Source organism: Arvicola amphibius, chromosome 1 (genome assembly GCF_903992535.2).
Source record: "Arvicola amphibius chromosome 1, mArvAmp1.2, whole genome shotgun sequence".
Taxonomy (NCBI): Eukaryota; Metazoa; Chordata; class Mammalia; order Rodentia; family Cricetidae; genus Arvicola; species Arvicola amphibius.
In genome coordinates this window covers 164,492,221-164,519,126 of record NC_052047.1, presented here as the reverse complement: position 1 = coordinate 164,519,126, position 26,906 = coordinate 164,492,221, and the positions used below count along the sequence as shown (strand labels likewise).

General features: G+C 37.1%; 1 protein-coding gene across 2 annotated transcripts in view; it reads left to right on the top strand.

Moving 5' to 3' along the window:
- Positions 1-26,195, top strand: part of Smc5 (structural maintenance of chromosomes 5) — a 74,468-nt gene extending 48,273 nt beyond the window's left edge. The window contains exons 16-25 of one of the 2 annotated variants that reach the window (XM_038343153.1): positions 2,491-2,614; positions 3,173-3,295; positions 14,865-14,990; positions 17,711-17,755; positions 18,176-18,271; positions 18,757-18,861; positions 19,060-19,179; positions 22,678-22,857; positions 22,938-23,033; positions 24,064-26,195. In XM_038343153.1, coding sequence (XP_038199081.1) covers positions 2,491-2,614; positions 3,173-3,295; positions 14,865-14,990; positions 17,711-17,755; positions 18,176-18,271; positions 18,757-18,861; positions 19,060-19,179; positions 22,678-22,857; positions 22,938-23,033; positions 24,064-24,207 — 1,159 coding nt within the window. In that variant the 3' untranslated portion in view covers positions 24,208-26,195. The remainder of the gene's footprint in view (positions 1-2,490; positions 2,615-3,172; positions 3,296-14,864; positions 14,991-17,710; positions 17,756-18,175; positions 18,272-18,756; positions 18,862-19,059; positions 19,180-22,677; positions 22,858-22,937; positions 23,034-24,063) is intronic. The other variant, XM_038343161.1, reaches the window with a different exon arrangement.
- The last annotated feature ends 711 nt before the right edge of the window (positions 26,196-26,906 follow it).

Genomic DNA, 26,906 nt, shown 5'->3' with positions numbered 1-26,906 from the left:
ACCAGGCCCAACATAGATAAAGAGCAACAAGCAGCCAATGAATGGCTACTGAGAGAGGGAGAATCAGTTTTCTCCAGGGAAGCGCTTCCTGATAGGTTATCTAATCCCAATGGTCAGCCCTAGCACTCGGGAGGCAGAGGCAGGCGGATCTCTGAGTTCGAGGCCAGCCTGGTCTACAAGAGCTAGTTCCAGGACAGGCTCCAAAGCTACAGAGAAACCCTGTCTTGAAAAAAAAATTTAAATTAAAAACCAAATGATCAGCCCTAAATACATGTGAATATGAAAAACACTAAGTGGTCTCTCCCTCTCTCTCTCTCTCTCTCTCTCTCTCTCTCTCTCTCTCTCTCTCTCTCTCTCTCTCTCTCTCTCACACACACACACACACACGATCTTAAATCGTGAATGTGAGAGGACTGGGGTATAAAGTAGCTGGAGGTGGGTAAGGAAGAGTGGAAATGCTGTGAATGCAGTAGTCTACTGATTCCTTGGAAAATAAATTTAGATTAAAAGAAATGGGAAAGTCAAAAATATTTCTTTAAAGAAGAAAACAATAAAATAGGTTAGGAAATTTTTGTGATTTTTTTTTTTTAATCTTAAGCAAACAGTTTCTTTTTTAGATTTTTTAATTTTTGGCCTTATCACCTTCAATCCTTCACTTTTTTTTTTTCCCGAGACAGGGTTTCTCTGTGGCTTTGGAGCCTGTCCTGGAACTCACTCTTGTAGACCAGGCTGGTCTCGAACTCACAGAGATCCGTCTGCCTCTGCCTCCCGAGTGCTGGGATTAAAGGCGTGCGCCACCACTGCCCGGCCAATCCTTCACTTTAATACTATGGTTAATTGTTGATAAACCATTAGACTTTACTGTGTGACTCCACTTGAACTTTACTATTGGACCTATTGCTTAAAACTTTTCTCTTTTGAAAAATCTAATAATTTTTGCAACACAGTGACTTTTTGCCCATTACCAGCCCAGTGGTTTTATTTGTGTCCTTAATACACTTTGTGGTTTTGGGGTGATGGTTGGCCTCTGTGCAGTTCATCCGGAATACTATTACAAAAGTTGTTTTTTATTTTTACTGTTTGAAAATTTTGCCCGTCTCCACCTTGTGCTTCCTAGGACTGGTTTTCATAATTATTCAGAAACTTGTTTTTCTCTCTAGCAATTCCCCTTGTACCCTACCCACTGTACTTGTGGTTCTTGTTTATGACTACTACTGTCCTTTCTCTCGTTAGCCTTTGAGTCACCATGGTTTAGTGGAAGACCATGGACACCAAGTTGGTGTTAAACATAGCCTGCTGCTTCATAGCTATAGTCTTTGGTGACTTTCTTAACTTTTCAAACCTTTGTTTCTTTCTTTTTTCTTTTTTTTTTTTTTTTTTTTGTTTTTTTTTATTGATTTTTATTGAGCTTTATATTTTTCTCTGCACCCCTCCCTGCCTCTCCCCTCTCCCCTTCAACCCTCCCCCAAGGTCCCCATGCTCCCAATTTACCCAGGAGATCTTGTCTTTTTCTACTTCCCATGTAGATTAGATCTATGTAAGTCTCTCTTAGTGTCCTCATTGTTGTCTAAGTTCTCTGGGGTTGTGGCTTGCAAGACAGGGTTTCTCTGTAGTTTTTAGAGCCTGTCCTGGAACTAGCTGTTGTAGACCAGGCTGGCCTTGAACTCAGGGAAATCCACCTGCCTCTTGCCTCCTGAGTGCTGGGATTAAAGGTGTGTGCCACTACCACCTGGCTCAAACGGTTGTTTCTTAAATTTTAAAATTATTTTAAAGATAATTTTAGGACTCTTGTATGGGGGCAGGGCTTAGCCTCATGTAGTTCAGGCTGGCCTCACACTTCTTGTGTAGCTGAGAGTGGCCTTAAACTTCTGATTTTCCTGCCTCTGCCTCACCACCACTCCTGATTAATACTGCTGGGGGAAGAGAGGGGAGGGGATTGAGTCCAAATCTTCATGCTTGTTAAGCAAGTACTTCACCGCCTGAGCTACATTCCCAACCCTGTGTTGGTTTTTCTTGTTTTTCCTATGGAGTAGCTCTACCTGCTTAAGGATTATTTCATGGAACACTGTAGTAACAACTTATATTAATAAATAAATTCTGGGCCAGATATTATGCTATATTGCTTGTTTTTTCTCCAAAGTTCAGTGAGAGGAAATTTTATCATCTTCAGTTTACAGATGGAAAAGCTTAACCTCCAAGGTGTAACTTGTCGAGTTCTACTTATCGGTGAACTAACAAAGGGGAAATTCAAGCTCCCTTTCTCACTCCGTGTTCTGCATCAGCATCATACTGACACTAGACTGTGCTGGTCATACACCTCTACAATATATTTTGATCCTGAGTGATTGCATTGAGATGTTTAATCTAGGTGCTAGCATTTATGCGTTTGATTATCATTGTAACCCAATGAACTTCAGGGGACGTAAGGCTTTGGGCTTCATCCTGTGTTTAGCTCTGATCTCTCTATCTTTATGTGTGTCTGTCATACAGTATAAGGCTGATGGAACAGGATACTTGCAATCTGGAAGAAGAAGAACGAAAAGCGAATACCAAAATCAAAGAAATCAATGTTCAGAAAGCAAAACTTGTTACTGAATTAACAGGCCTAGTAAAGGTAAGATATTTTCTTAATTTTGACATCTGGATACTAAAATTTAGTAAGCTTTAGAGGATTTTATGAGCCATCCTCTTCAGTGTTTTTCTGGTTTAGTAATAATAAGCAAGAGATTTTTATGATTAGTTTCAGCTTGTTTAGGTTTTAATGCTTACACTGAATTTTAAAGGTTAACTTATTAGGCTAAATTATTTTCTTCCAGATGACTTAAATATGTAGGAAATTACTTTTTTAAAGTAATTTTTTTTTTTTTTTTTTTTTTGGTTTTTTCGAGACAGGGTTTCTCTGCAGCTTTAGAGCCTGTCCTGGAGCTAGCTCTTGTAGACCAGGCTGGTCTCGAACTCACAGAGATCCGCCTGCCTCTGCCTCCAAGTGCTGGGATTAAAAGCGTGCGCCACCACCGCCCGGCAAAAGTAATTTTATATGAACTATTTGATCATAGTAGAAAGATGTTAACTTTTATGATTCATAATTTTGTTTTGAAAAAACTGGCATTTTTCATAGTTGTAAAACTTAGGCAACATAAAAACAAAATTCTTATGGGTTGTTTGTTTGTAGATTTGCACTTCTTTGCACATACAAAAAGTCGATTTGATTCTTCAGAATACTACAGTGATCTCGGAGAAGAACAAATTAGAAGCAGATTACATGGCATCATCTTCACAGCTGCGTCTCATAGAGGTAATCTATTTTTGTCTTTTTTTTTTTTTAAATTTTGGAGTTCATCCTCAAACCAGTTTGAAAGTATCCATCACATACTATCATTTGCAATGTGCAATTGTTGTGTACTATGTAAATTTTAGAGGCCAGCAAGCTAGCTCATTGGCTAAAAATGCTTGCCTAATAATGGCAGTGACCAAAGTTTAGTCTCCAGAACCCAGGGAAAGATAGGAGAGAGCTGACTCCACAGACTAATATGTACACATCTACACTCTCAGGCATAATAATAAATAATAAAAAATACATTTTGCTATAAAGAAGCAATACTTGAAGTATGTAAGAGTGGATGAATAATCACAACAGTCTAGCCTTAATATTTAGCAGTGGAATGATAAAGTTATTCAGGCGAAAGTGATAGGGAATAATATACAAACTTCATTCTAAAGATGTAGCATCAAGGTGGTGATGACAGTTATTTTTTATTTTTGTTTTTGTTGTTACTTAGTTTTTTAATCTCCAAACTCCTTTCTCAAAAATAGAACACCTAGTATTCTAAATATCCACGGACGACCTGTGCAGTTATAGCACTAAACCGTAAGGAGTCCCTTTCGATGTCTTACAGTCTTATTCTGATGCTAACCACATACAATTGGCACCAAATTGGACAGTTCATAAGGAATACCCCCAGTAGACTGCTTTTCCTTGATTCATTGGCTCTAAGTTCAAGGGTCCTAGACTATCATACTTCTGACCATCTGCTACAACACCCTGATTTTCCATGGCCCCTTCATGGAAGAAGAGCACAGAACTCTGAACAGCACTGAGCTTTATCAGGAGACATACAGAACAACATCCAAGAGCGTCCTTCATGAGGAGTTGTGGTGTGTCACTCTCCTGTGCTTACCAGCCAGGAAGCAGCACCACACTGCAGGGTTTCTATTGAGTTTCTATTAACATCATTAGCCATGTGGTTGCACTCAATCTCTAGACCTCCTATCCTAAGTTTGGAAAGTCATATAAGTGCTGAAGTCATTTGGTTCAAAGCTCTCTAACCATAAGATTAGTCTTTCTGGCAATGTCCACTAACATTCTGAGTTTACCCTCTTAAGATACACTCAGGTGTGATCCAAGGAATTCTTGAATAAAAAAATAATCTCTTGGAATTTATTTTCAAAGGCTAATCACATTCTTCATTTCATCTGAGAACTCCAGAATACAATGGGGCAACACAAATCAGTAGAATATTAAAACTAGCCTGATGTTAGCAAGAACCCCAAAAATCAAACTACCAGCAGATACTCTTCTCTAAAGAATTGAGGCTCCATTAACCATGGAAAGTTCAGCAGTCCAGTATGAAAAGAGCTGAAACTGAGAAAGACTGTTACAGACTAGGGAACAGTCTAATAATGCTGGCATTGTCTAGATTAAAAATCTCAAAGTCCTTTGAAGAACTTACTGGAAAGAGTAAGAGCTATGTTTTAAAGGGACAGTTACACATACTAACGGTGTGGTTATATAACTAAATTCTCTGAAAAGGAAAGATATAAATAAAATGGCATATATTTGCTGTTTGTTGTTTTAGATAACAGTATTATAACAGTGTGTGCTTTAGAACAAGAAAATAAGGAGTGTTTCATTATTATTCATTGTGAGGAGCTAATAAATAACCTTTCTCCCAAAAGGCTAAGCAGGTGTAAATATCATATAAAGTATTTGCACAAAGAGAGTGATTTACAAAGAAGAGGTGTGTAGAGCAAGGGCTGTACAAGAGTAGACATTTTGTGTATGAATACTTGGGCTAAAAAACTTACTGTTGAAAATGCAGGTGGAATTAAGGCCAAGTGGATGCATGACTTTAATCCCAGCACCTTGGGAGGTTGAGGCATCAGGATTATTTGAGCTTAAGAGTTGAGATCAGCATAGGCAAAATGGGCCCCTATCTCAAATAAATAGCCCAATATTAATCAGCTTATGTCTATGATTTCTCTAAAAGATTTTTTAGGTAAATTCTAACATCTAACATACATATAAAAGAAAACAATGTTTCAGAAAGGGTAAAAATAGAAGAGTCATGGCTACAGTTACCTTTTTAAAGTGATAAAAATATAACATTGGATCTATAATGTTTATATAGCTCTGTAGATTTACTAACAATCATTAACTAGAACACTTAAACTTGGAATCTTATGTAAATTCATGAAATCTGTTAAATGAGTGGGAAACTAAAGTCTCTTTATCCTATTAGGAAGTTACTGTCCTTTTACATGTTACTAAAAGGAAAAGAGGGGATGTATATAGTGTTTCCACTTTTCGGGAAATTGTCGGGTGTGTGGTGAAGCCCCACGGGGACAGGCCAGCATCTTTCCTTCTTATTCATGGGGTACGAAATGAGCTTAATCTATATTCATTTTAGTTGTTAGTGTTTCTTCCTACTTTGAAATAATCCAAAAATAAAATTATTTTTTCTTCAAGACAAACAAAAGCAAAATGAAACAAATACATCTAACTTTTGAGTTAGCAGCATAACCTCATGGAGAAAAATTATTCCAAAGTAATTTGATTCTAAACACAAAAAGAATTTCAAAAAGCATCTTTACCTGTTTTCAGTAATTAAGCCGCTAATATCTGTGATGTTCTTCTGGTAAAAGTGAAGAAATAAATGATGCCATTAGGATTTTTAGCCTGAAAGAAAACAGCTTCAGTGTAAAGTAAGGATGTTAAATAGTAAGAGCTTTGAAGGCTTTGATTTGGAAATAACCAGAATAACTTCACAGTGCATTTCCTGTAAATGGGACTGGGAGGGGTGGTATTAATGCCTGCACTCGGGAGGCTAGGTCAGAAGGATAAGTTTGAGGACATCTTGTACTACATTTGTGAATTCTTGTTTCAGAAAGAACCTCCCTCCCCCAAAAGAAAATAAAACATTTCCTCATTACATCTGCATAGCCTCTAAGTACTGTTCTGTACTAAAATGGCTCATTGGAGAAAATAGCTGATTCCAAGTCTAGCAAAAGAAATCTATGTGTAAATAATCTTAGGTATACCTTGATGATTTTGTCAGGCATGAATGCAAAACCATCCCAGATGACTCTGTGAACCTAAATGAAGACTCTTAACTGGCCGTGAATGATGGCACACTAAGTTGAATGTATTAGGAATGTCTAAATTGACATTTAGAATGATTCTCTAAAAATCTTACTAGGTTGGAGGATATTTAGAAAAACCAATTCATTATTTTGAAAAATTCTAGAAAATTGAGCATTCATCCTACTTTTATAGGGGTTCAGGGTGGAATGAAAGAAGGTCTTGCTTTTTTTTTTTTTTTTTTTTAAGCTAGCCTGAAACTCAATATAGACCAGGCTGGCCTCAAAGTCATAGAGATTCACCTCTTCTGCTTTCCAATTGCTGTGTTTAAAGGGATTTAATTATTTGTGTGTGTGCATGCATGTCTGAGTGTCTCTGCAACTTTTGTGCAGGTGCCTGCAAAGGCCACAAAAGGTGTTAGCTCCCCAGGAGCTAGAGTTACAGAATTGTGATCTTCTGCAAGAGCAGTGTATGCTCTTAACTGCTGAATCGTCTCTCTAGCCCCATCATCGTACGTTTCATATGTGGGATATATCAAGTATATAGAAATAAATGGGATCTTCTTTATGGACACATTCTACCTAATGAATGAAGAAGAAATTATTATATTAGCGATGTGTGTCCTGGTGACATATTACCACTTACAAAATGACACTGGAAAAAAATCAAATTTCTGTCGTATAAGCCTCTATCTAAAGCAGGGTATTGTGATCTCAGAACTTGGCACTTGGAGCAGGTAATGATTTCTGTAAGAGACTTACTATCCTGTGCATTAGCAGAACCACTGACAGCTCTACCTAAAAGTACTGAATAATAACTTACCCTCCCTCTTTCCTTCCCTCTCACCAGTAATGGCAATCCAAAATTTCTAAAGACATTGCCACATACACATAGGGGGCAGTACTATCTCTAATACAGAACCTCCAGTTTACTTTCTTTTTTGTGACAAGGTCTCATGTGTAGACCAGGCAGACCTCAGATTTAAAGAGATCACCTGCCTCTACCTTTTGCTGGCTGGGATCAACAAGGTACATCATCAACACTGGCAAGAAATGAGTTGTATGAATGGCTCAGTGGGTAAAGAACAAGCATGAGCACTGAGTTTGGAACCCATGTAAAATTCCAAGTACAGCAACATGTCTGAGAGAGCAGAGACAGGTAGACCACTTAATAAACAGTTTTATGTCTCCCTCACCTGACAATGTTTGTTCTCAGAAGCATTTCCCATTTCAGATTCAGATTTTGGAGATTGTATTATACATAATGAAATGCCTTAGGGATGGGTTCCAAGGCAAAGCGCACTCACATTGTGTTTTTTGTACACATCATGCACACAAAGTTGATTCCTCTGTCTGCTGCAACTGTGATTTGACTGTCTTACCATGGCTGAAGTGAGGAACTTTCGACTTGTACCATTATGACAGTATTTCTGATCTGGAACTTGGATTTTCAAATGGAGTTCTCCAGCTTTATTACCAGATTGTATTATTTAAACATAGATAGGTTGAAACTTATAAGCTAATGTAGTAAACAGTCAGTTTAGGGCTACGATTTTTAAGTCTCCGGCTTGTTATAAAAATTTCAAGTTAGCATTTAAGAAAAATATCTAATGATTATCATATTTTCAATTATGTGTTTTGTAAAGTATCTATGACATAATTAGCAATCAGTTGGATTGGAGCTGGGAATATAGGGACAATCATAATCCCTTCACTGAGAAAAATGAAATGTTAATTTTTAGCCAGTGTTTTACTAATGGCATGGTTCTTAGAGCTTAAATTTAATTCTGTTTATATAGGAAGTGGTTTTTATTTTGTTTAAATCTTATTTTATTTAATGAACTGTTAAGTAGAACAAGAAAGTCAGTTAATAATTCTTTCTTCCACAAGAGGGCCTTCCAGGAAAAGCTTTTCCTTGTTTAATATTTGTCAAGGTATTTCTGTACAGCTCTCATGACAGTTCAACTTTCTGTAGAAAGAATTTTAGAGAAAAAATAATAACCATTTCTTCAAGATATATACTTTTTATTTTTTTGCATTGAAAATGTTTTGTAAATTTTGAAATTGTTTTGTGTCTTAAACAGATACATTATTTTCTATACTCAGTTAACTACTTAAGGCTAGAGTTGAAGCAGGAATCCAGATAAAGTCTTTGATGAACTTCTTTTACAGCTCTAATATAAATATATATTCCGGTTTTTTTTTTTTTTTTTTTTTTTTTTTTTTGCTCTACCAACAAAGATCAACAAGAATTGTGCTCAACAGTGATCAGGGGCTCCTTTCTTACTTACTACCATGGAGCTTATACTGTCTTTGGCCACTTCCTTGCTTCCCCATATCTTTTGTTATTTTTCATAAATTTTTTGAACATTGTGTACATGAATGCACAATATTTATATCAGTTTTACTCCCCGTCCAGTTTCATTAGTATTTCCCCATTCTTTCTCAATGTCATGACTATTTATAATTATAATGGTTATATACATACATACATACATACATACACACACATATGATTATGTGTGTATATACAACCTACTGAATCCATTTTATGATGCTCATGTCTACATATATTTAGGGCTGATCACTTGAGATTGGACAACCTATAAGAGGTCTTGGTTTTCAGCAGCCATTGATTGCCTGTAGTTCTTCATCTAGGTCTAAGACCCTGTGCATTTTTCCCATTCTCTTTGGTATATCTAAAGATATGTTCAGTGTGCAAGTCTTGTATAGGCAGCCATGTTTTGGAGATTTCATGGCTATAACATCGTTTTCATATCTAGTATTTTGTAGTGGGCATCGCAGTCCTCTGTCTAAAAATACTTTCACTTACCTTCCATGATATATTCCTTGAGCCTTAGGGGTGTGGGGGGGGTTGTATTATAGATGTACTAATTGAGTCTCTGTACCCTTGATTCACTTATTCTTTACATTTTAACAAATTGTAATGGTAGTCTCTACCTGCTGTAGAAGAAATCTTTGATAAAGGATAAGTGCTACAACTAGAATATCGTTTGAAGTTATATTGGTTTAAGAAAATGACAGCAGTAGTTTTCCTCTTTTGTCTATAACCTCTCCAACTGTGGATAGCTGACTAGGTTAATAGTACCAGCCATGTGCTCCCTTATTGAGCAGGCCTGAAGTCCTATCAGATGACTGTTGTCATTAAAATACCATTATCACACCATTGGGGATATTTTGCCCATCTGATCCCTGTGTGCTTTACACAGTTGACAGCTGGCTAGAACTTTTAGGAACTTTTCTCTCTTAGTAGCATGCATAGCACCTTCTCATACTATAAGAGCTAATCTTCAGAGAGGAGGTTTCCATAATTCTTGTGTCTGAAGTGTGCGGTATCTTCATAGTGTCTTACCTTAAGTTCTGGGAGGCAGCCAAAGACAATGGCAGTTGCCTGTGTTGTTTTAAGCATCTCCTAGACACCCCCACTCCAACAACTCAGAGGCTTTAGGAACTGGTGTGTCACACAGTATACCCCTTTGTTCAATCAGGTCCATCTGCAGCTGTTTATTGCAATGAGTTATTGGTCTGGTTCAAAGCCTCTGACCCCTGGCATAACCATCACTAGACCCTTACTGAAATTTCTCTGAGGACTGTGCAGGGTCTGGTCAGCCACCTAAGACCCCACAGAAGTGGATCTGGTCCACCTTGACTAAAGGTCAGAAAGTTCAGGCCTATTCTTGCTCCTTCAAGGTTACTGACAAGAGGTTTGACCTAAGGTATGGCCACTAACAGGAACTACAGTATGGTTACTTGGTGTTTTGTATATTAAGATGGTAATTACGTTGTTTGTTTCTTGTTTGTATCATGGTAAAGAAGTCTTACCTTCTTTCACATTTTTGGATTCAGATATTTAAAGATCATGAGAAATAAACATGGACAGATTCAGTATTCACTGGGTTGCCCTCCTGACTTTATTCTATGTCTCTGTATGTTTCTTTTGTATCTCTGTTTTTTCTGCCTAACATTTCTTATCCACACACCCCTACCCTGAAATGTACAAACCTGTCCAGGCTGGAACCCGACAGATGTTGCTCCAACATGGAGCCCTGACAGATGGCCCTCAGTGTGGAGCTTCCAACACATGGGAACCATGCATATTGAAATCTGAGGGTCATGTTGATCAGGTCCTGCCCTTCATTGGCCCTGACATGGCTGGCTCAGCTCCTTGTGGGAGAACCTCCACCCCCAACCACCACTCAAAAGAAATGGCTTCAGCATAGTTGTGGGAGAGCTGGCTCTGCCCCTGAGTGGGGACTGTCCCAGCGGCTGAGCTACCACCGAAACCTATACCCTGGGCCTTGGGTTGGCCCGCCCTAACATCTCTCCCATCTGTGACCTGCTGCAGCACATTAAGGGACTGGACCTACAGAATGCTAGCCACACGATTTCCATGATTTGGGGAAACAATGGGATGCTCAGATTTTAAATTAGCTTTAGGGGGAAAAAAAAGCCCAAAACTTAAAATTGGAGATAAGTTTTTTGTGTAGTGTCTTTCCCCAGAAGACAAAAAAAAAAAAAAAGAAATCATTCTAATTCAGCTTGACTTTCATGTTTATAATCTCTGTATTAAATGCATTCTAAGTTAACAGCTTCCTTGAATATCCAGAATGTATTGTAAAACACATTTGCATATATACTTTATATATTTGTGTGCATATATGCTTAACTATGTGCTTCCTTGTCAAGTGTCTAAGTTCAAAATAGTGACAGTGAAAGCATGTTGTAAAAATGAAAAGAAAATAGAGGCTTTGTCACGAGGTAGAGTCCCAAACAAATATGTATAGAAAGGCTTTTCTCAGATAAAAATATTGTTAGGCAGATGTCACCCAACAGAAGGAAACTATTAAATGAGGTTTTGGCCCTTCTCAGTGTAGAGCTTCAAGTAGTCACCTCAGTAATATTTCATTCCTACAGTATCCTAATATTTCATTTTAGCAAAGTCCAGAGGAACAGGAATAGAAGTCATTAGGAATGTTGAATTCTACCCAGCCGTCCCTTGTTTTACATTACTTAAGTACAGTGACCCCCTAGAGAGTAAAGTAGGGCAACTGGGAATCTGTAATATTTTTTTTATTTCTCTCAGCTGAAGGAATTTATTCAAGGGAACTATGGTAGTAAGTAGTTAGATAAAGGCTTGCTTTATTTCAGTGCAGTCCTGTGTATAACCTTTTACTTTTTGTAGTAGCATCTCTTTTGCTTGTTTGTTGTCAAACCCCAAAGACCTTTTAATGCTAGAGCTCTCCAGGCCCCTCCGAGACTATGAACGCAGTAGAATTGATATGACTAGGGCACAACCCCTACTTTTAATATATCTATATATTAGAATTTGGCTAGTTTGGAATTTAGTACAAACTGAGATAAATATGTTTTCTCTATTAGAAACCTCATTCCTAGTTCTGTAGCCTTAGGCACGTTCTCAGTGCCTCCTAACCACATCTAAAAGATAACATATTTCTTAGGATTGTAATTAATATTGGCTAATCTGTGGAACGGTGGTTCTAATAATACTTGGCCTAGAAGTAGCATTACAAAGATTAGGTACCCTCCTCGTCACACATGAAACTTGAAAGTCTGGCTCTTGTACGCCTTGTTTTCCACCATTAGACTGTGCAGTTGGCACAGTTGAGCCATTCTGACCTTTCCACATTTCATTTCCTGTTTGTATACTGTCCTCATTTGTGAGGTGGAAGCAGAAAAATGAGGAGTTCAACACTAGCCTTGGCTAAATAGTAAGTTTGAGGTGAGCCAAGACTATTTGAAACCTTGACTCCAGAGTAGCAGGTTCCTTTTTTCCCCTCTTGGTTTTTAAAATTATTTATTTTGTTTGCTTGTTTGTTTTTGAGATTATATTATAATTACAATATTGCCCCCTTCCCCTTCCTCCCTCTACACGCTCCTATATACTTTTCCCCACTCTCCTTCAGATTCATGGCCTCTCATTTTCATCGCTTGTTACTGCATGTATATATGTATTTTTATGTACATATATATTTCCAAATATAACCTATTGAATCACATATTGTATGTATGTTTTTTGGGCTGACTATTTGGCACTGGAGAACCAATTTGAGTGTTCTTCCTTAGAGAGAGCCACCTCTTCTGCTCCCAAATTGACTCTTGCCTATAGTTTTTAAGTCTTTTTAAAAAAAAATGACTTTATCTTTCTTTTCGATAGTGCTACTTTTTTATTTTTATTTTTGTTGTTTATAAGGAGTTTTAATGTACCTAGAAAATACATAAGAAAAATAACTAAACTAACAAAATAGAACTAGATCTGTTATAATTTCTATTATAATAACACTGAGATATTATGGGAGTAAACAAAAGGTTGATTGTGGTAATCATGTAGTGATGCTCAGGGCAATTCATTATCTTTTTTTAACTTAAGTTTGATTTTTAATCTAAAAACTATTAATACCATTAGAGTGATTTTTTTTTTGTATAATTTCCCTTCTATTTTAATACCTTTTTTCCAACCTTCTTTCTGTTTATTCTCTGTGTCTTTCACATCACACATCTCGACCCCATTCATTCCCCACCCATTCCTATCTGCCCTCTGCTCCTGCACCTCCCTCCCCCCAATAAAATAAAATTTAAGAGAAAAAGAAAAATCTTGTCATGGAAGCTGTAAGCAATGCAGTGAGCCACGCAGCAAACTCCTCCGTCCATATATCTCTGTATTCAACTGTTCATTGCAAAGAGCCATTGTCTGGTTTGAGGCCTCTAGTTTCTGCTGTATTATTGACACTAACCCTCACTAGAACTTTTGGGTATCCTGTTGTTGCAGCTTTGGGTCTGCCGGACCCGCCCCTTGACATGCTACAGCAGATCATCGATTAGGTGGATGTTACAGTGGGCCAACTCATAACCCTGATTCTGGGCCTGGGTAGTTGCAGGGTTGGTCAGTCCACAAACTCTTTTGTACCACATCTAATAAAAACCCATAGACAGATATTGGGGTTCAACCTGAAGGTCAGAAAATTAAAACAGTCAGCCACTGGCTCCTACCTCTACCTCAGTCCAAAATGGTGATCCTGCCTCCAGGAATCCTGAGAATGAGACTGTGTCTGAGAGCTGTCTCTTCCCATCTTTTATTCCTCTCTATGGCTGGGATTAAAGGCATGTACAACTACTGCCCGGTTTCTATAGCAAACTAGTGTTGCTACTGGGAGTAAAGGTGTGTGTCACCACTGCCTGGTCTGTAAGGTTGACCAGAGGGGCTATTTTGCTCTCTGATCTTCAAGCAAGCTTTGTTTATTAAAATACAAATGAAATACTACTACACTTTCCCATCTTTGCCTCTTTGGTGAGCTGTCCAGTGTTGCCCTTGCTAGGTCACACCCTGCTAAGGGATGGAGCCTGTTCTCCTGCTTTCACATCCTTAGGGTTGGCTCTCCCACACCTACACCTTCAGGGCCAGCTCTATTGTGTTGCCCATGCAAGGTGCAGAGCCCTCTTTCCTCAGTGCTGCTGCTGGTAAGGGGGAGGGTCACCTTCCTTGTCTGGCACAGGCAGTGAGGGGCAAGGGGTGACTTGTGGGATGTCTCCTCCATGCCCACACAGCTACACGACAGACAAGTAATAGGGACAGCTCTCCCACACTCAACAGATTTAGGGCTGGCTCACCCACACCTCCGCCAATAGGGTTGGCTTTATTGTGCGGCCCAGGCGAGGGGCAAGGCCTGCTCTCCCAAATGCTACAACTGATAATTTTATGTTTCTTCATATATGTATGTAGGAGTTGGGGTATGTGCACATGAAGTCTAGAGGATCCCTAGAGCTGGAGTTACAGGAAGTTGTAAGCCATCTCTTCACCTCCTTTATAGTATTGTGGAAAATAAAAGATACAGTGTCTAGGCATGGGGCTATGTAACTACAATCCCCTTGCTTGGAAAACAGGAGGTTTAGGAATTCAAGACCAGTCTTGGCAAAGTTTGAAGCCAGCCTGATCTAAATGGGACTTCAGTAGCCCCACCTCCCCAAAATGGAAAAAGAAAAATGAAAACGCAGGGAAAAGAAAGAAAAGTTAGATGAGAAGCACCTATGTAAGGGCCTGACACACAATTACTCAATGGATAGTACCTGTTTCTGTTGTGGTGTTGGTTCTGTGGGTCTCTGTCCATATTCACCTTGCAGTACTTAATACAGATTGTGATGTGGGCCTCTCTCAGATCTTGCTAATTATTTGGTGAGGAAATTAATAAGGCCATGAATAAATGATAGATAAAATATACTTGAAAGTGATTTAAAAGTTTACATTTCAAATGCTGTGTTTTCTTATGTGTCTATGTATGATATTTTAAAGTTTAATTTAAAATTTGACCTTTATAATAAAAGGTTAATGTACCTTTATGATTAAAAAAAGTCATGGTTCAGTTAATGTGGTTATCATAATCAGAATTCAGCAATTTATTGGATGCAAGGTTGTTTATACAACAAGCTTCTGATTTAGTAGTAACATTTGAAATATTTATTTTTGTTAACAGCAACAATTCATTGAATTGGATGAAAATAGACAGAGATTGTTACAGAAATGCAAGGAACTTATGAAGAGAGCTAGGCAAGTATGTAACCTGAGTGCAGACCAAGCCGTTCCCCAAGAATTTCAGACAGTAAGTATAAAAATATATAATGCTGCAGTTGCCGTAACGGTATTTTTAAGATATCCTACTCTAGGCATAGTATCAGGCCATGAAAAACAAGAAGTGTTATTTTAAAATACGCTTTCCCCCATTCTTCACTGACTATCATATACATAAAGTAACTTTGCTTAACTTACTTCCTTGGATTTAGTCACCAGTCTTTTATTATTAAAATTCTTAAAATATGGGAATTTTCCTAACATTACAACATAACTTTCATTTTTACTATTAAAGGAGATCCTTTCACCCTTGACTATTTTGAGAGGTAGTTGGCAGTGTGAAATATTCATGGAAACCAGTAATTTATACTTGACAAACAGTAAATAAGGTGATAGTTAGAAAGACAAAGCCAAAATCAAAGTGTTTTCCTAGATGTCCTGGTGTTTGATTAGGGCACATCAGATATTGAATCTTCAGGGCTGATACTTGGTTTTGATTTTATGCTGATATGTCAGAGTCCAACCAAGCAATGCTGCCTTTTAGTTCACACTCCACCATTTATTCTGTCCCTGTTCCTAGGTTTTATCTGACATTGAAACCTTTTCTGTGTACCTACTCGAACTAATACCAAAATAGTTACAAATGCATTTTAAATAGTATTTGTGTACTTTTTAAAATCTTAAATGTATCAACCTTCATAGATGATGAAATGTCCACTAAGCATAGAAAAAGACTAAGACTGTAGTTGTCAGATCCTGGAAGGCTTTGTTTTATGCTCTCAGACACAGAAAGCAAGTGTGGGTTTGATAGGTACAGAGGAGGAAGAATTCAACAAAAATTTATAAAACTGACAAGTTTGTTTTTTAAAGATAATTGAAAAGTTTGTTTCTAAAGGTAATTATAGAACACATCAAAAATATGTTTCATTTTAATAAAATCAGTGTGATAACTGTACTCTTAAGTTATAGTTTTTGTGTGCTGGGCATGGTGGCAGTTGTCTGTAATACCAGCACTTGTGAGGTGGCAGCAGGAATGTCCCAAATTCAAGGTCTACTTGGGCTACATATAGAACTAAACTCTGTCTCAACCCTGCCTCCTCACATTATCTATTTTAAAGAGATAAAATTAAAAAATGATATATTTATTAAAATATATTGATTGGCTGCTATGACCAAATATTAAGTAAGACAGACTTGCTTCTTTCCTCACTGAAACTTGAGTTCTGGTCTGGAAGATAGAATAAACCAAATAAAGGTGATGGATAAAGTAGCAAGGATGGGTAGATGCTTAACAGTGGTTCCTTTGAGATGATACTATTTGAGATACCTGCTAGATGAAGAAAAGAAGTCAGGTCAGGTAGGGCTGTAAAGCAAGAATACCAAGCAGAGAAAACAGTTCTTACGAAGCCACTAAGGTGCAAATGTATTTGGTACGTGTTAGAATAGAAGAAATCTTGGTGGGATTAAAAATTACATTCCTCAAATTGGTGTGGTAGCATATACCGTTAATCCCAATCAGTACTGGAGAGGCAGAGGCAAGTGACCTATCTCTATGAGTTCAAGGCCAGCCTGTTCTACAAAGGGAGTTCCAGGACAGCCAGGACTGCTACAAAGAGAAACCTAGCTCAGGATGGATGGATGGATGGATGGATGGTGGATGGGTAGGTAGATAGATAGGTAGATAGAATTTGCATTCCAGCCGTGCAGTGGTGGCACATATCTTTAACTCTAGAATTTGGATAGCAGAGGCAGACAGATCTCTGAGTTGTCTCCATAGTGAGTTCCAGGGCAACCACATCTGCACAAAGAAACCCTGTTTCAAAAAATAAAAACCAAAAATTACATTCCAAGCAGAGAGGAAGGCACAAGCCAGATTAGTATGGCCTTATAGAGTATACAGGAGTTTGGAAATGTTTTCTCCCTTTAGTGATTAGGCAAGTACACCACTAATCTGTATCTCCAGCCCTGGGCTCTGTTCTCTTTGAGATAGAACCCACTGGAGGGTTTAAATCCAAGAGTGGTATTATTGAATTCAGTTTATAGGTGAGTACGCCTAGCTGCTCTCTGAAGAATAGATCCATAAGAAAGGAAACAAGTAAACCACTTTGAGCATTATTATTTTGACCAGGGAAGAGATTGATATAGTAGCACAAAGGGAGAGGAGGGGGAACTTTTACTTTAGTGATGGATATGAGAGAGGTAAGAGAAAACTCAAATGTTTGCCTGAACAAACTGAAGTTCTTTACTGATGAGAAGTTGATTCGCTTACAACGGTTGGGAAGGTGGATGAGGAGAAATTATGTTTCATTATCATAAGGTTAGTATGCCTGTTAGAGTCTGGTGAAGATGCCACCAAGTAAGTTTTGGATATAAGCTCACACCTCAACAGACAAGTCAAAGATGTTGCACATGTACATGACAAATTCCTGGAGGCTCTTGTAGAGACTGGATGTATAACTCATCAGAACTTTTTTTTTTTTTTTAGGGCTCCAGATTCATTGCATACCTTTTACTTTGGGCTCTGCAGGTTGTGCTAGGCAAAACAGTGTACTGCATGCCAATCCCTGTAGGAAAGTGTCTATCCTAATGAGTCTCTGTAGCATAGATTCAGAAGATAGTCTTGATGAAATTCTGTCTCAGTGATTGAATTCTAAGGATGCTTATTTAGGTCTTCATAAGTACAGTATAAAGTTCTAACTTCTTGCTCTCTTTCAATGCCCCACATATTCTGGACCCATTCTACCAATTCAGCAAGTACCCACCATTCCAAATGGACACAACTCCTCACCCCCCATGGTATGCAGTACTCATTGTTTTTTCCAAATTGTTTTCTCCTTTTTGCATTGCTTTTCCCTAGCCATTGCTTTGAGACCCAGAGATAAATTATAGGCCTTTGAATTCTTTTAATTCTCATGTAGCATGAACTGACACTTCATTATTTTAAATTCCAAAGCCTATATAATATGTACTGCTTATTTTAGACTCAACATCAATACATTGCCTTAAGGCACTATCCAACATGTATACATTGTGTTTTCTTTTAAAGTGTAAACTTTTTAAAGGCAAAATACCCTGTTTTAGATTCCTTTGTATTATTGCTGTGTGCTAGCATGCTATTAATCAGACAGTAGATTTGTAGCAAATTACTTTCTCGTAACTATTCTAATAAAACTTTTCACTATTCCATTTTTAATGATAGAATTTTTTTTCCTTTAGGCTTTTCAAGATCTTCCAAATACGTTAGATGAAATCGATGCATTATTAACTGAAGAAAGATCAAGAGCTTCCTGCTTCACAGGACTGAATCCTACAGTATGCCTCTTTCTCTGTTTCCATCTTGTAGCTCTCACACTTCTACCTTGCCCAGTGCACACGTGCGTGCATGCATGTGCGCACACGCACGCACATAGACACACACACAGAGAGAGCCCTCTCCAGTACTTGCCTCCCACACTGTACTGGAGCTCTGGGTAATAATAAGCTAGACAGCGGGAACAATGCCTTAAATGCCAGATTCTGAATCTATTAGAATTTTAAATAGAGTCTTCCTAAGGAACGCAGTGTTCTGTGCCTTTCTTTATAAAAAGAATAGTTGAGTTAACTTGAAATACAGCAGTGTGTATTTTTTTTCAAGGACTAAAAAAAAGTAGCACTTTCAGTGCACAATAGCATAAATTAAGTGCATATAAACAATGCAGTGCAATTGGCATTCTTAGCTAATAGCTTAATTGATGCAAATTTTTATATAATTTATCCTTTGATAGATGTTTCTTACAGAACTTTTTTTTTTCTGTCAGGTGGTTGAAGAATACTCAAGAAGAGAAATCGAAATCCAGCAATTAACTGAAGAACTAAAGGGGAAGAAAGTCGAACTAGATGAATATAGGGAAAATATTTCACAGGTAATTTTTTATCCTTTTTCTTATATGTTTACCATTAATGGGATGAGCATATTAATTATACAATAAATCTTTTTCTTCTAAGAGAAAAAGTATTTTTATGACCAGATTGACTCTGTTATAAAAATTTGTTTTATGTAAAGTTGTACATCAGAATGGATAGTACTGCTTTCAGTTTGTGATTTTGTCTTTCATTTATAGGTGAAAGAAAGATGGCTGAACCCCTTAAAGGAGCTAGTGGAAAAAATCAATGAGAAGTTCAGCAACTTTTTTAGTTCTATGCAGTGTGCTGGTGAAGTTGATCTTCATACAGAAAATGAGGTAACTGTATTGGGGGCGTATTTTTGTTTGCTTGTTTGTTTGTTTGTTTGGTTGGTTGGTTGGTTGGTTTTGATTTTTCGAGACAGGGTTTCTCAGTAGCTATGGAGCCAGTCCTGAAACTTGCTCTGTAGACGGGGCTGGACTTGAACTCACAGAGTGCTAGGATTAAAGGCATGCGCCACCATTGCCAGACACAAAGGATGTATTTTATGACCAATAATTTTAATTATGTACAAAGGGTACATGTAAATTTATTTACTTTGGAATTGTACATGAAAATTCTGCTTATTGAAAAAACTGAAAAGGAAGGAAAAGACCACCTTTGGATTTCTAACATGAAGTTTGTTTAGTTTGGGGGTGGGAATGATGTTTTGTTAAGAGGTTAATGCCTCTCTTTCTTTGTTTTAGACAATCTAAATAATGATTATTCAGCTGTGTTGAGTGAATTCAATGCTTTAGTGTAACTAATGGTTCAGTGGTAACTGCTCCACTTAAAAGCCATAAACAAATTAGCAAACACAACTGAAATGTAGTTTATGTCAGTGAGGTTGAGTTTGTTTTTTTGTTTGGGGCGTGTGTGTGTGTGTGTGTGTGTGTGTGTGTGTGTGTGTGTGTGTGTGTGTTTGGTAAGGGTGATGTTTTCTAATTTTTTGAATCAGGGTCTCTTATAACTAGACTGGCCTGGAACTTTCTATGTAGCCAAAGATGACATTGAATTCTAAACCTGTACCTCCCAATTAAGACGATAGACTTCCATTACCATGCTGAGTTTCCTTGGTTTATTCTTTATCACAAATTTAGAAGATAGTAGGAAATATGGTAATTTCTTGAACTACAACTCTATGTATTGCTATTTCGGATAAAACAAATTTTCTGTTAAGAAACTTTTGTGAAGAGGGCTGGGGGTGCAGAGAAATGGTGGTGCGCTCAGCTGCAGGAGCCCTGGGTTCCTTTCCCAGCACGGTAAGCAGGTGACGAAAGGAAGCAGAAATGACTGGTTTCTTGAAAATAATTGGGAAAGTGGAATGGATGGAAAGGAATATTAAGAAAAAAAGGCAGGCCATCTTTTGATTTTTATTTAAAAGTTTTTGCTGCCCTGGAGTCATTTTTGTATTCTCATTTTGCATGTATCAGAATGTTTCCAAGGTGAAATTTCTTTTGAATGAAAGTCAAGTTAATTAAGAATATTTTCATATCTTTAAAAATTTAGCAAGTGTGCAAGTTTTCATTCTGTTGCATGTATAATATAAAGGAAAATAGCACCATTTGCTCCTTTGAGGAGTTTGCCTCACAGCCGTATCTGTTTCATGTGAAGCATGCGTGTGAAATAGCATTTTGTTAAGTCCTAGGTTTGAGGTCTTAGTTCCTTCTGTACTAGTTTACCACACAGTCCTTGCCTCACTGTAAGTAAGAAATGTGTGTACAGTACTTAATTTCTGATATGCTTCCTTTGTGCTAGGTACTTCTAAGTTTATCTTGTTTAATCTCTTATAACTATCCTATGAAGCAGGAATTTATATCCATCCTACTTAAAAAAACAAGCTGAAATTTACCATTATTTTACTGAAGGTCACATTGCTTTCAGGTGGCAAAGAATCAAACACCTTATCTAATCCCAGGCAGAACCTTAGCTCTTAGATAAATTTGATTACTGTGAACATCATCCTGCTCAAAGTAACAAGAAGATCTTTATCAGTAGCTTGACTGTGTGGGGTATAAATGTGATCAAGTAAGCAAGGTGTGAGGCCTGTGTCACAGAAATCCCGTCCTGTATATCCTCTTGCATGGTTCCTCCTTTGTCTTGTCCTGTTTCTCCTCCACAGCCTCTGTTTTCGATGCAGTGCTATAGAAAGTCTCTCCTCATGTCTTTGAGTGTGTTCCCCTGGACCTTCCCTCTTCTCAACTTCCCATTATCTCCTTTCTATTTTAGCCTCCTTAGTAATGGGAGTGAGACAGAAGATAGAAAGGGAGAAAAAAGGATGATCAATTACAGGAGTCAAAAACAAAACTCCAGTAAATCAAAGCCTATGTAATCAAAAAGTGACATATTTAATAAACTAACTTTGGAACAAATATGGTTTAAAAGTAATCCTGGGGAATTAAAACTTTTACACAAATTACTACAAATCTGTCTTTTTTGTTGTTTTTGTTTTGATTTCAAGACAGGGTTTTTCTATAACAGCCCTAACTGTCCTGGAACTAGCTCTGTGGACCAGGCTGGCCTCAAACTCACTGAGATCCACCTGCCTTTGCCTCCCGAGTGCTGGAATTAAAGGTGTGTGTCACCACCGCCTGGCTCAGTTCTATCATTTGTTTACTTAGGAGGTTTGAAAGGAAAGGCGAGCAGATTAAAAGTACTATTTGTAAAATTTTTAAAGCCTACTTGAATACTTTTGCATTTATGCTTGAAGCTGTTTATAGTTTGTAAAAGGAAGCTCTTGCTTTCTCACATGTAAGGAACTAGAATGTAGGACTCTGCTTGTAGCAGCAGAGCCAGAGCAGAGTGCAAAATGGTGGCAAGGATCTTGGCTGCACTGTCTTATAGAAAGTATCTCCTGCTGTTGACAGAGTATTGTTGATAGGCGTGTAGCCAAAACCATAACCAAAGGTGGCAGCGTGCTTCCAGGAAGGTCTCAAGGAAAAGTATTGCCAGCAGCAGTTGTAGCTGTAGGGTAAGAATCTACGGAAAGGTGGAGAGATTCAGCCAGTTAGCATAAGAGTTGACATAAAGGCCTTCTCCCAGATATGGAGGCACCACAGCGGGGATTGTTTCTTAGTTAGAGGTGATGCCGTACCTGTAAAGAATGTGGCTGAAATTACTGTTGGGAGGAAATCACTGGTGATGATCCATACCTGCCCGTATTCTGAGCTACTTCATCCATAAATAACTGCCGTGCCTCCTTTATAACTAACTGATGACATCCAAACTCTAAAACACTTTTTTGTTCTTAAACCTCTCCTATGAATACCTAATACATACAATTTCAGAGATTTAGTATGAAAAATGTAAAATATTCATTGATAACATTTTATCTTGTGCTGTTTGAATATATTGGATTGAATTACACCATTGAAGATAATTTTACCTATTTGCTTTTTATCCTTTAAAAATATGACTGCTGAATTGCCTATTTCTTGTAGTGTGTCTCTTGTTTAGGCACTTCTCTAGACCATTTAACTAGCTAACTTCAGCTAGTGTTAAATGCTTACCTTTAAGATAAATCTGAATCTGAATGACGTAGAGCTAAGAGAAGTAAATAAACCTTAGAGTGGTCTCAGAGATGTCAAAAGTTTATAGAACACCAAATACTTCCCTTTTTATAAAATAAAATTTATATTTGTGAATGTATGCACACACGTAGGCACTCAGCTATTAAAATTTTTAGATAGTTGCTTAATCTAAATTTGTTATTTTTATGATTGAGGTATCTGATATACTTTCAAATAGTTGGTTGAAATAATCAGAAAACACTTATTTTTCAATTTTTTGTTTTACAGGAAGACTATGATAAATATGGAATCCGAATTAGAGTAAAATTTCGCAGTAGTACTCAGCTGCATGAATTAACTCCTCACCATCAAAGTGGAGGGGAAAGAAGTGTTTCTACCATGTTGTACTTGATGGCACTTCAGGAGCTTAATAGATGTCCATTCAGAGTAGTTGATGAAATCAATCAGGTATAATAATACCTTTGTGGGCAATATACTGAATCCTCTAATAGACACACATGTAATGATTATTGTCATTGTGGTGTTAGGGTATGGACCCAATCAATGAACGAAGAGTGTTTGAAATGGTTGTGAACACTGCCTGTAAAGAAAACACATCCCAGTACTTCTTCATCACACCAAAGGTGAGTAATGGGTAAACTCCCAAAAATCATGTGCTCACATGTCCCCTTTGGCCTAATTGTGGAGCATATTTGGGCCAAGGTGTGAATTTAAGCAGGATTACCCCCCAAAAAGGAGCTAAAACGATTATAGCAGTCTTTATGTTCATAGAAGGGACACGTTCTAATGACATACTTAATGAGAAACTTTATCTGAGCAAGTGGCGGAGGAGGCACTTCATTATGTTCTAGAATTAGATCTCCTTGCCTTTAATACCCCTTCTAGAAAAGCTCCTCTTTTGCTAAAAGATGACTGGGAATTCAAGTCCCAGAACTGTAGCCCTCTCTGTTGCATCACATACAGTCTTACTTCCCACTGCCGCTCCCCTAGCCCTAAAGAGTCTTAAGTACCCAGTCTTGTACTGACAGATCAGGTTTTATAACTACATAGTTATAGTCATAGAGAATTTTCCATAATCTAGAGCTGTTGTAATAGGAAATATCCTTTTGTTAAATCTAGTGATGTGGGTAAGTTATCAAATAAATGTACCCAAAGATGTGTTTATTACTAACCATACTTTTTCCATTTTTCAACTAAATATTCATAAATATCTCATTGGATGTCCCACCTAAATGTACATTTTTTTGTACTTAATCATCTTTTATCATCAGATCTGTGGACTAATAAGGTCTGCCCCTATTCTATTTTTTAACCAAACTCCTTGGCTTAGAAAGCAAACCTCCCCCACATGTTTCACACTGCCAGTCTAGCACAGTGCTTAGCCATAGAAGTTATTGGAGAAGTGCTTTGTGTAAAAATGAAAGAACATTCTTTTCCAAGATATGCCTATGGTCCTTGTTGATTTATGAATACAGAGGATTCCCACCAACTAGAATATTCCAGGTCAGTTATTAGGCCAGGCTTCGATTATGCTTATTCAGGAAGCTGTCATAGTCTGACAAGTTGATGATGTAGTTAAACATATGTAAGACTGGAAACTGTCTTTTTCAGTATATAATGTAATTATGTGGCAATTTATTTCAATCCTTACAGCTTCTACAAAATCTTCCTTATTCTGAAAAAATGACAGTATTGTTTGTCTACAATGGTCCTCATATGTTGGAACCAAACCGATGGAATTTAAAGGCTTTTCAAAGGCGGCGGCGAAGGATTACCTTCACTCAACCATCTCAGTGAAAGGAAAGGGAGGGGACTTCAGAGGTTTTTCTTTTAACTGTTTATACGTGTGGCTCAAGTGAATAAAAAGTATCAGATTTATTGAAAAAGAAAGATTGGTTATTTTTGGAAACCTGCTTTTAAAAACAAATAGGTTGATAAAATGGAGACCACTGTGACTCGAACATTTTCTAGTGAAAATTAAGTCTTCGGTTTGGTTGAACTTGATTCCTTAATCCTCTGTGGGCACTGGATTGTGTGTGCAGGTGTCTGCTGCCCCCTCCAGTGTGTGTGGTGGCTCCCATTTAATCCAGCACTTGGGAAGTGGAGGCAGGAAGACCATGAGTTTGAGGCAAATCTGGACTGCAAAGTGAGAGCCGAACCATGTAGGCCATAGAGTGAGATCATGTGTCATAACAAATGGTATTTCCTGTTGCAGACAGAGAGGGATGACAGAATGGGGATTTCATTCACAAAGCATTTACTAAGTGTGGTGACTCTGACAATTGATTGCAGAACTTCCTGACTTTTAGAGCTTAAAAGCAGCTCAGAATTAGATATCCCACTTTTCCAGTGTTAATATTTCATTTTTAAAAACTGGTATGGGAATGTCTACTTAATGGGTCGTGGTTTGTGGCAGGTCTGTTCATTTCTTTGTATTAAAGGTTACCTTGTTTTCATAGAAAACATATTATGGGCCTTTAATTTAGGCAACTTGATCTTATAGCTTTATTGGTATTCAAAGAATTGGGAAAACATACACATGGGGTTTCAAAATAGCAACAGGCTTTAGAGAAGTCATAAGGTAATGAGGAGACATAATATGGCCCAAACACTGACAGAATGAAATCAGGTAACGAGAACTCTAACTGGCATTGTAAAGTACAAGTTTTATGCTGGAGTTTCTTTTTCTGTTCTGTTCTATTCTGTTCTGTTTTGTTTTTAATTTAAAGTCAAATATATTTTACATCTTAAATTTCTAAAAGAATTTTTATAATTACTTGTAATAGGTTTTTCTTAAGATTTCATATACGAGGTTTTACAATTTGTACTTGAAATTTCGCAGTGCTATGTAAAGAGTGATGGCAAAGTATTGATTTGCTTAAAATCATAATGTTTTTAGAATTTGTAGGTACTTCCTTACAAGATAGATCAGACCTAGTATTTTAGAAAAATCTCATCTAAATTCTTCCATCTTGAAAAAAATTAAATGAGAAAACCATTTATTTTTCTTTGAGTATGCTAATTAACAATGTCAAACACATTCTGTTCTTTTGAAAACTAAATCTTGCAAGAAAATAGAAATGTCTTTGAATAATGGACTGGACCATATCTCTGCTGGTACTGATAAAACTATCTTTGACTTGATAGCCTGAATAAACTAAAGTTTGGGTTTGTATTCTATTGTGATGCCAATGACAATTTACATTCTTATTAGATTAAAAGATAATGGAACATGAGCCTGTGTCATTTCACACAGACATTTTCTCTTTTAAAAGTTATATTTCTTTATAAAACTTGAGAACCCTCCCCTCTTAAACTAAGTCTCATACATGAGTAGAAAGATATTAACATTTTTATCAATATGAACAAGTCAATTTTAAAACTTGGTAGCATATTAGTGAAGAATATTACTAAGCATTTGTGTTGTTACTTGGTTTTCTGATATAATATTTTCACTAATATGTGCTTGATGTAGTTTGGTTTTATCAGTGTAAAAACTGATTGAAGGTTAAACATACTTAAAACTCACATCAGCAATTCCATTTTAGTTTACATATGCCAAAAGTTATTCCATTTTGTGTTTATGAGCATTCAGTGAGCAAAATTAATGTTCTGTTTTATATTGAACTTTGGGCTGGGAAGGATAAATTATGTATCATATTAAAAATAGTCAAAAATAATATAATGTCATATTTTCTGCAACTGTTGATTTTTTAAATTACATTTAAATTGTAAAAGTTCCAAGTAAAAGCTTGATTTGATAAATAAAATATTTAAAACCTGAAGATTACAGATATTTTTAATGACTAAATCTTTATATTGGTTTGCCAAAGGACAGTCTCTGTTAGAAGGTCTCTCAGTTTAAAAAAAGGAAGAGGACTTGTGTTTTATTTTTTGTTTGTTTGTTTGTTTTGTTTGTAAGATTTATTATATGTGAATGATGATTTTTGCCTGCATGTTTGTCTTTACACCACATGAGTCCCTGGTGCTTGCTAAGAAGAGGGCATCAGATCTCCTGGGAGTGGAGTAAAACAGTTGTGAGCTGCTACATGGGTGCTGGGAAGAGAAACTGGGTCCTCTGGAAGAGTGGTCGGTACTCTTAACCATGATCTATATCTTCAGCCCCAAAGAGAGGGTTCTTGCTGCTTTCCAATAGCCTTGGGCATATCTGTAGCCTGTGAGGAGCATGTTATCATTTTTTGGCACGTCTAAGTGTAAGTGACTAAAACTATTGCAAATACTATTTTGTTGGTAATAAATATGTATTTTCCCATATTTTGGTATAGGTAATTTAAGGAGAGTTTTTAATACTTTAAATTTTCATAAGTGATTTTTTTTCAGGATTACAAAAAAAATTTTCAATGTCTGTTCAAGTGTCTGCCATTTATGATACAGTGTTTAATAGACTATTTGTGTTTCAAAAAATAAAGATGTAGTCTTTTGACCATTTGAAGTGGAATTAGAATCTAATAGTGGTAAACACGGGAAAAGCTTGA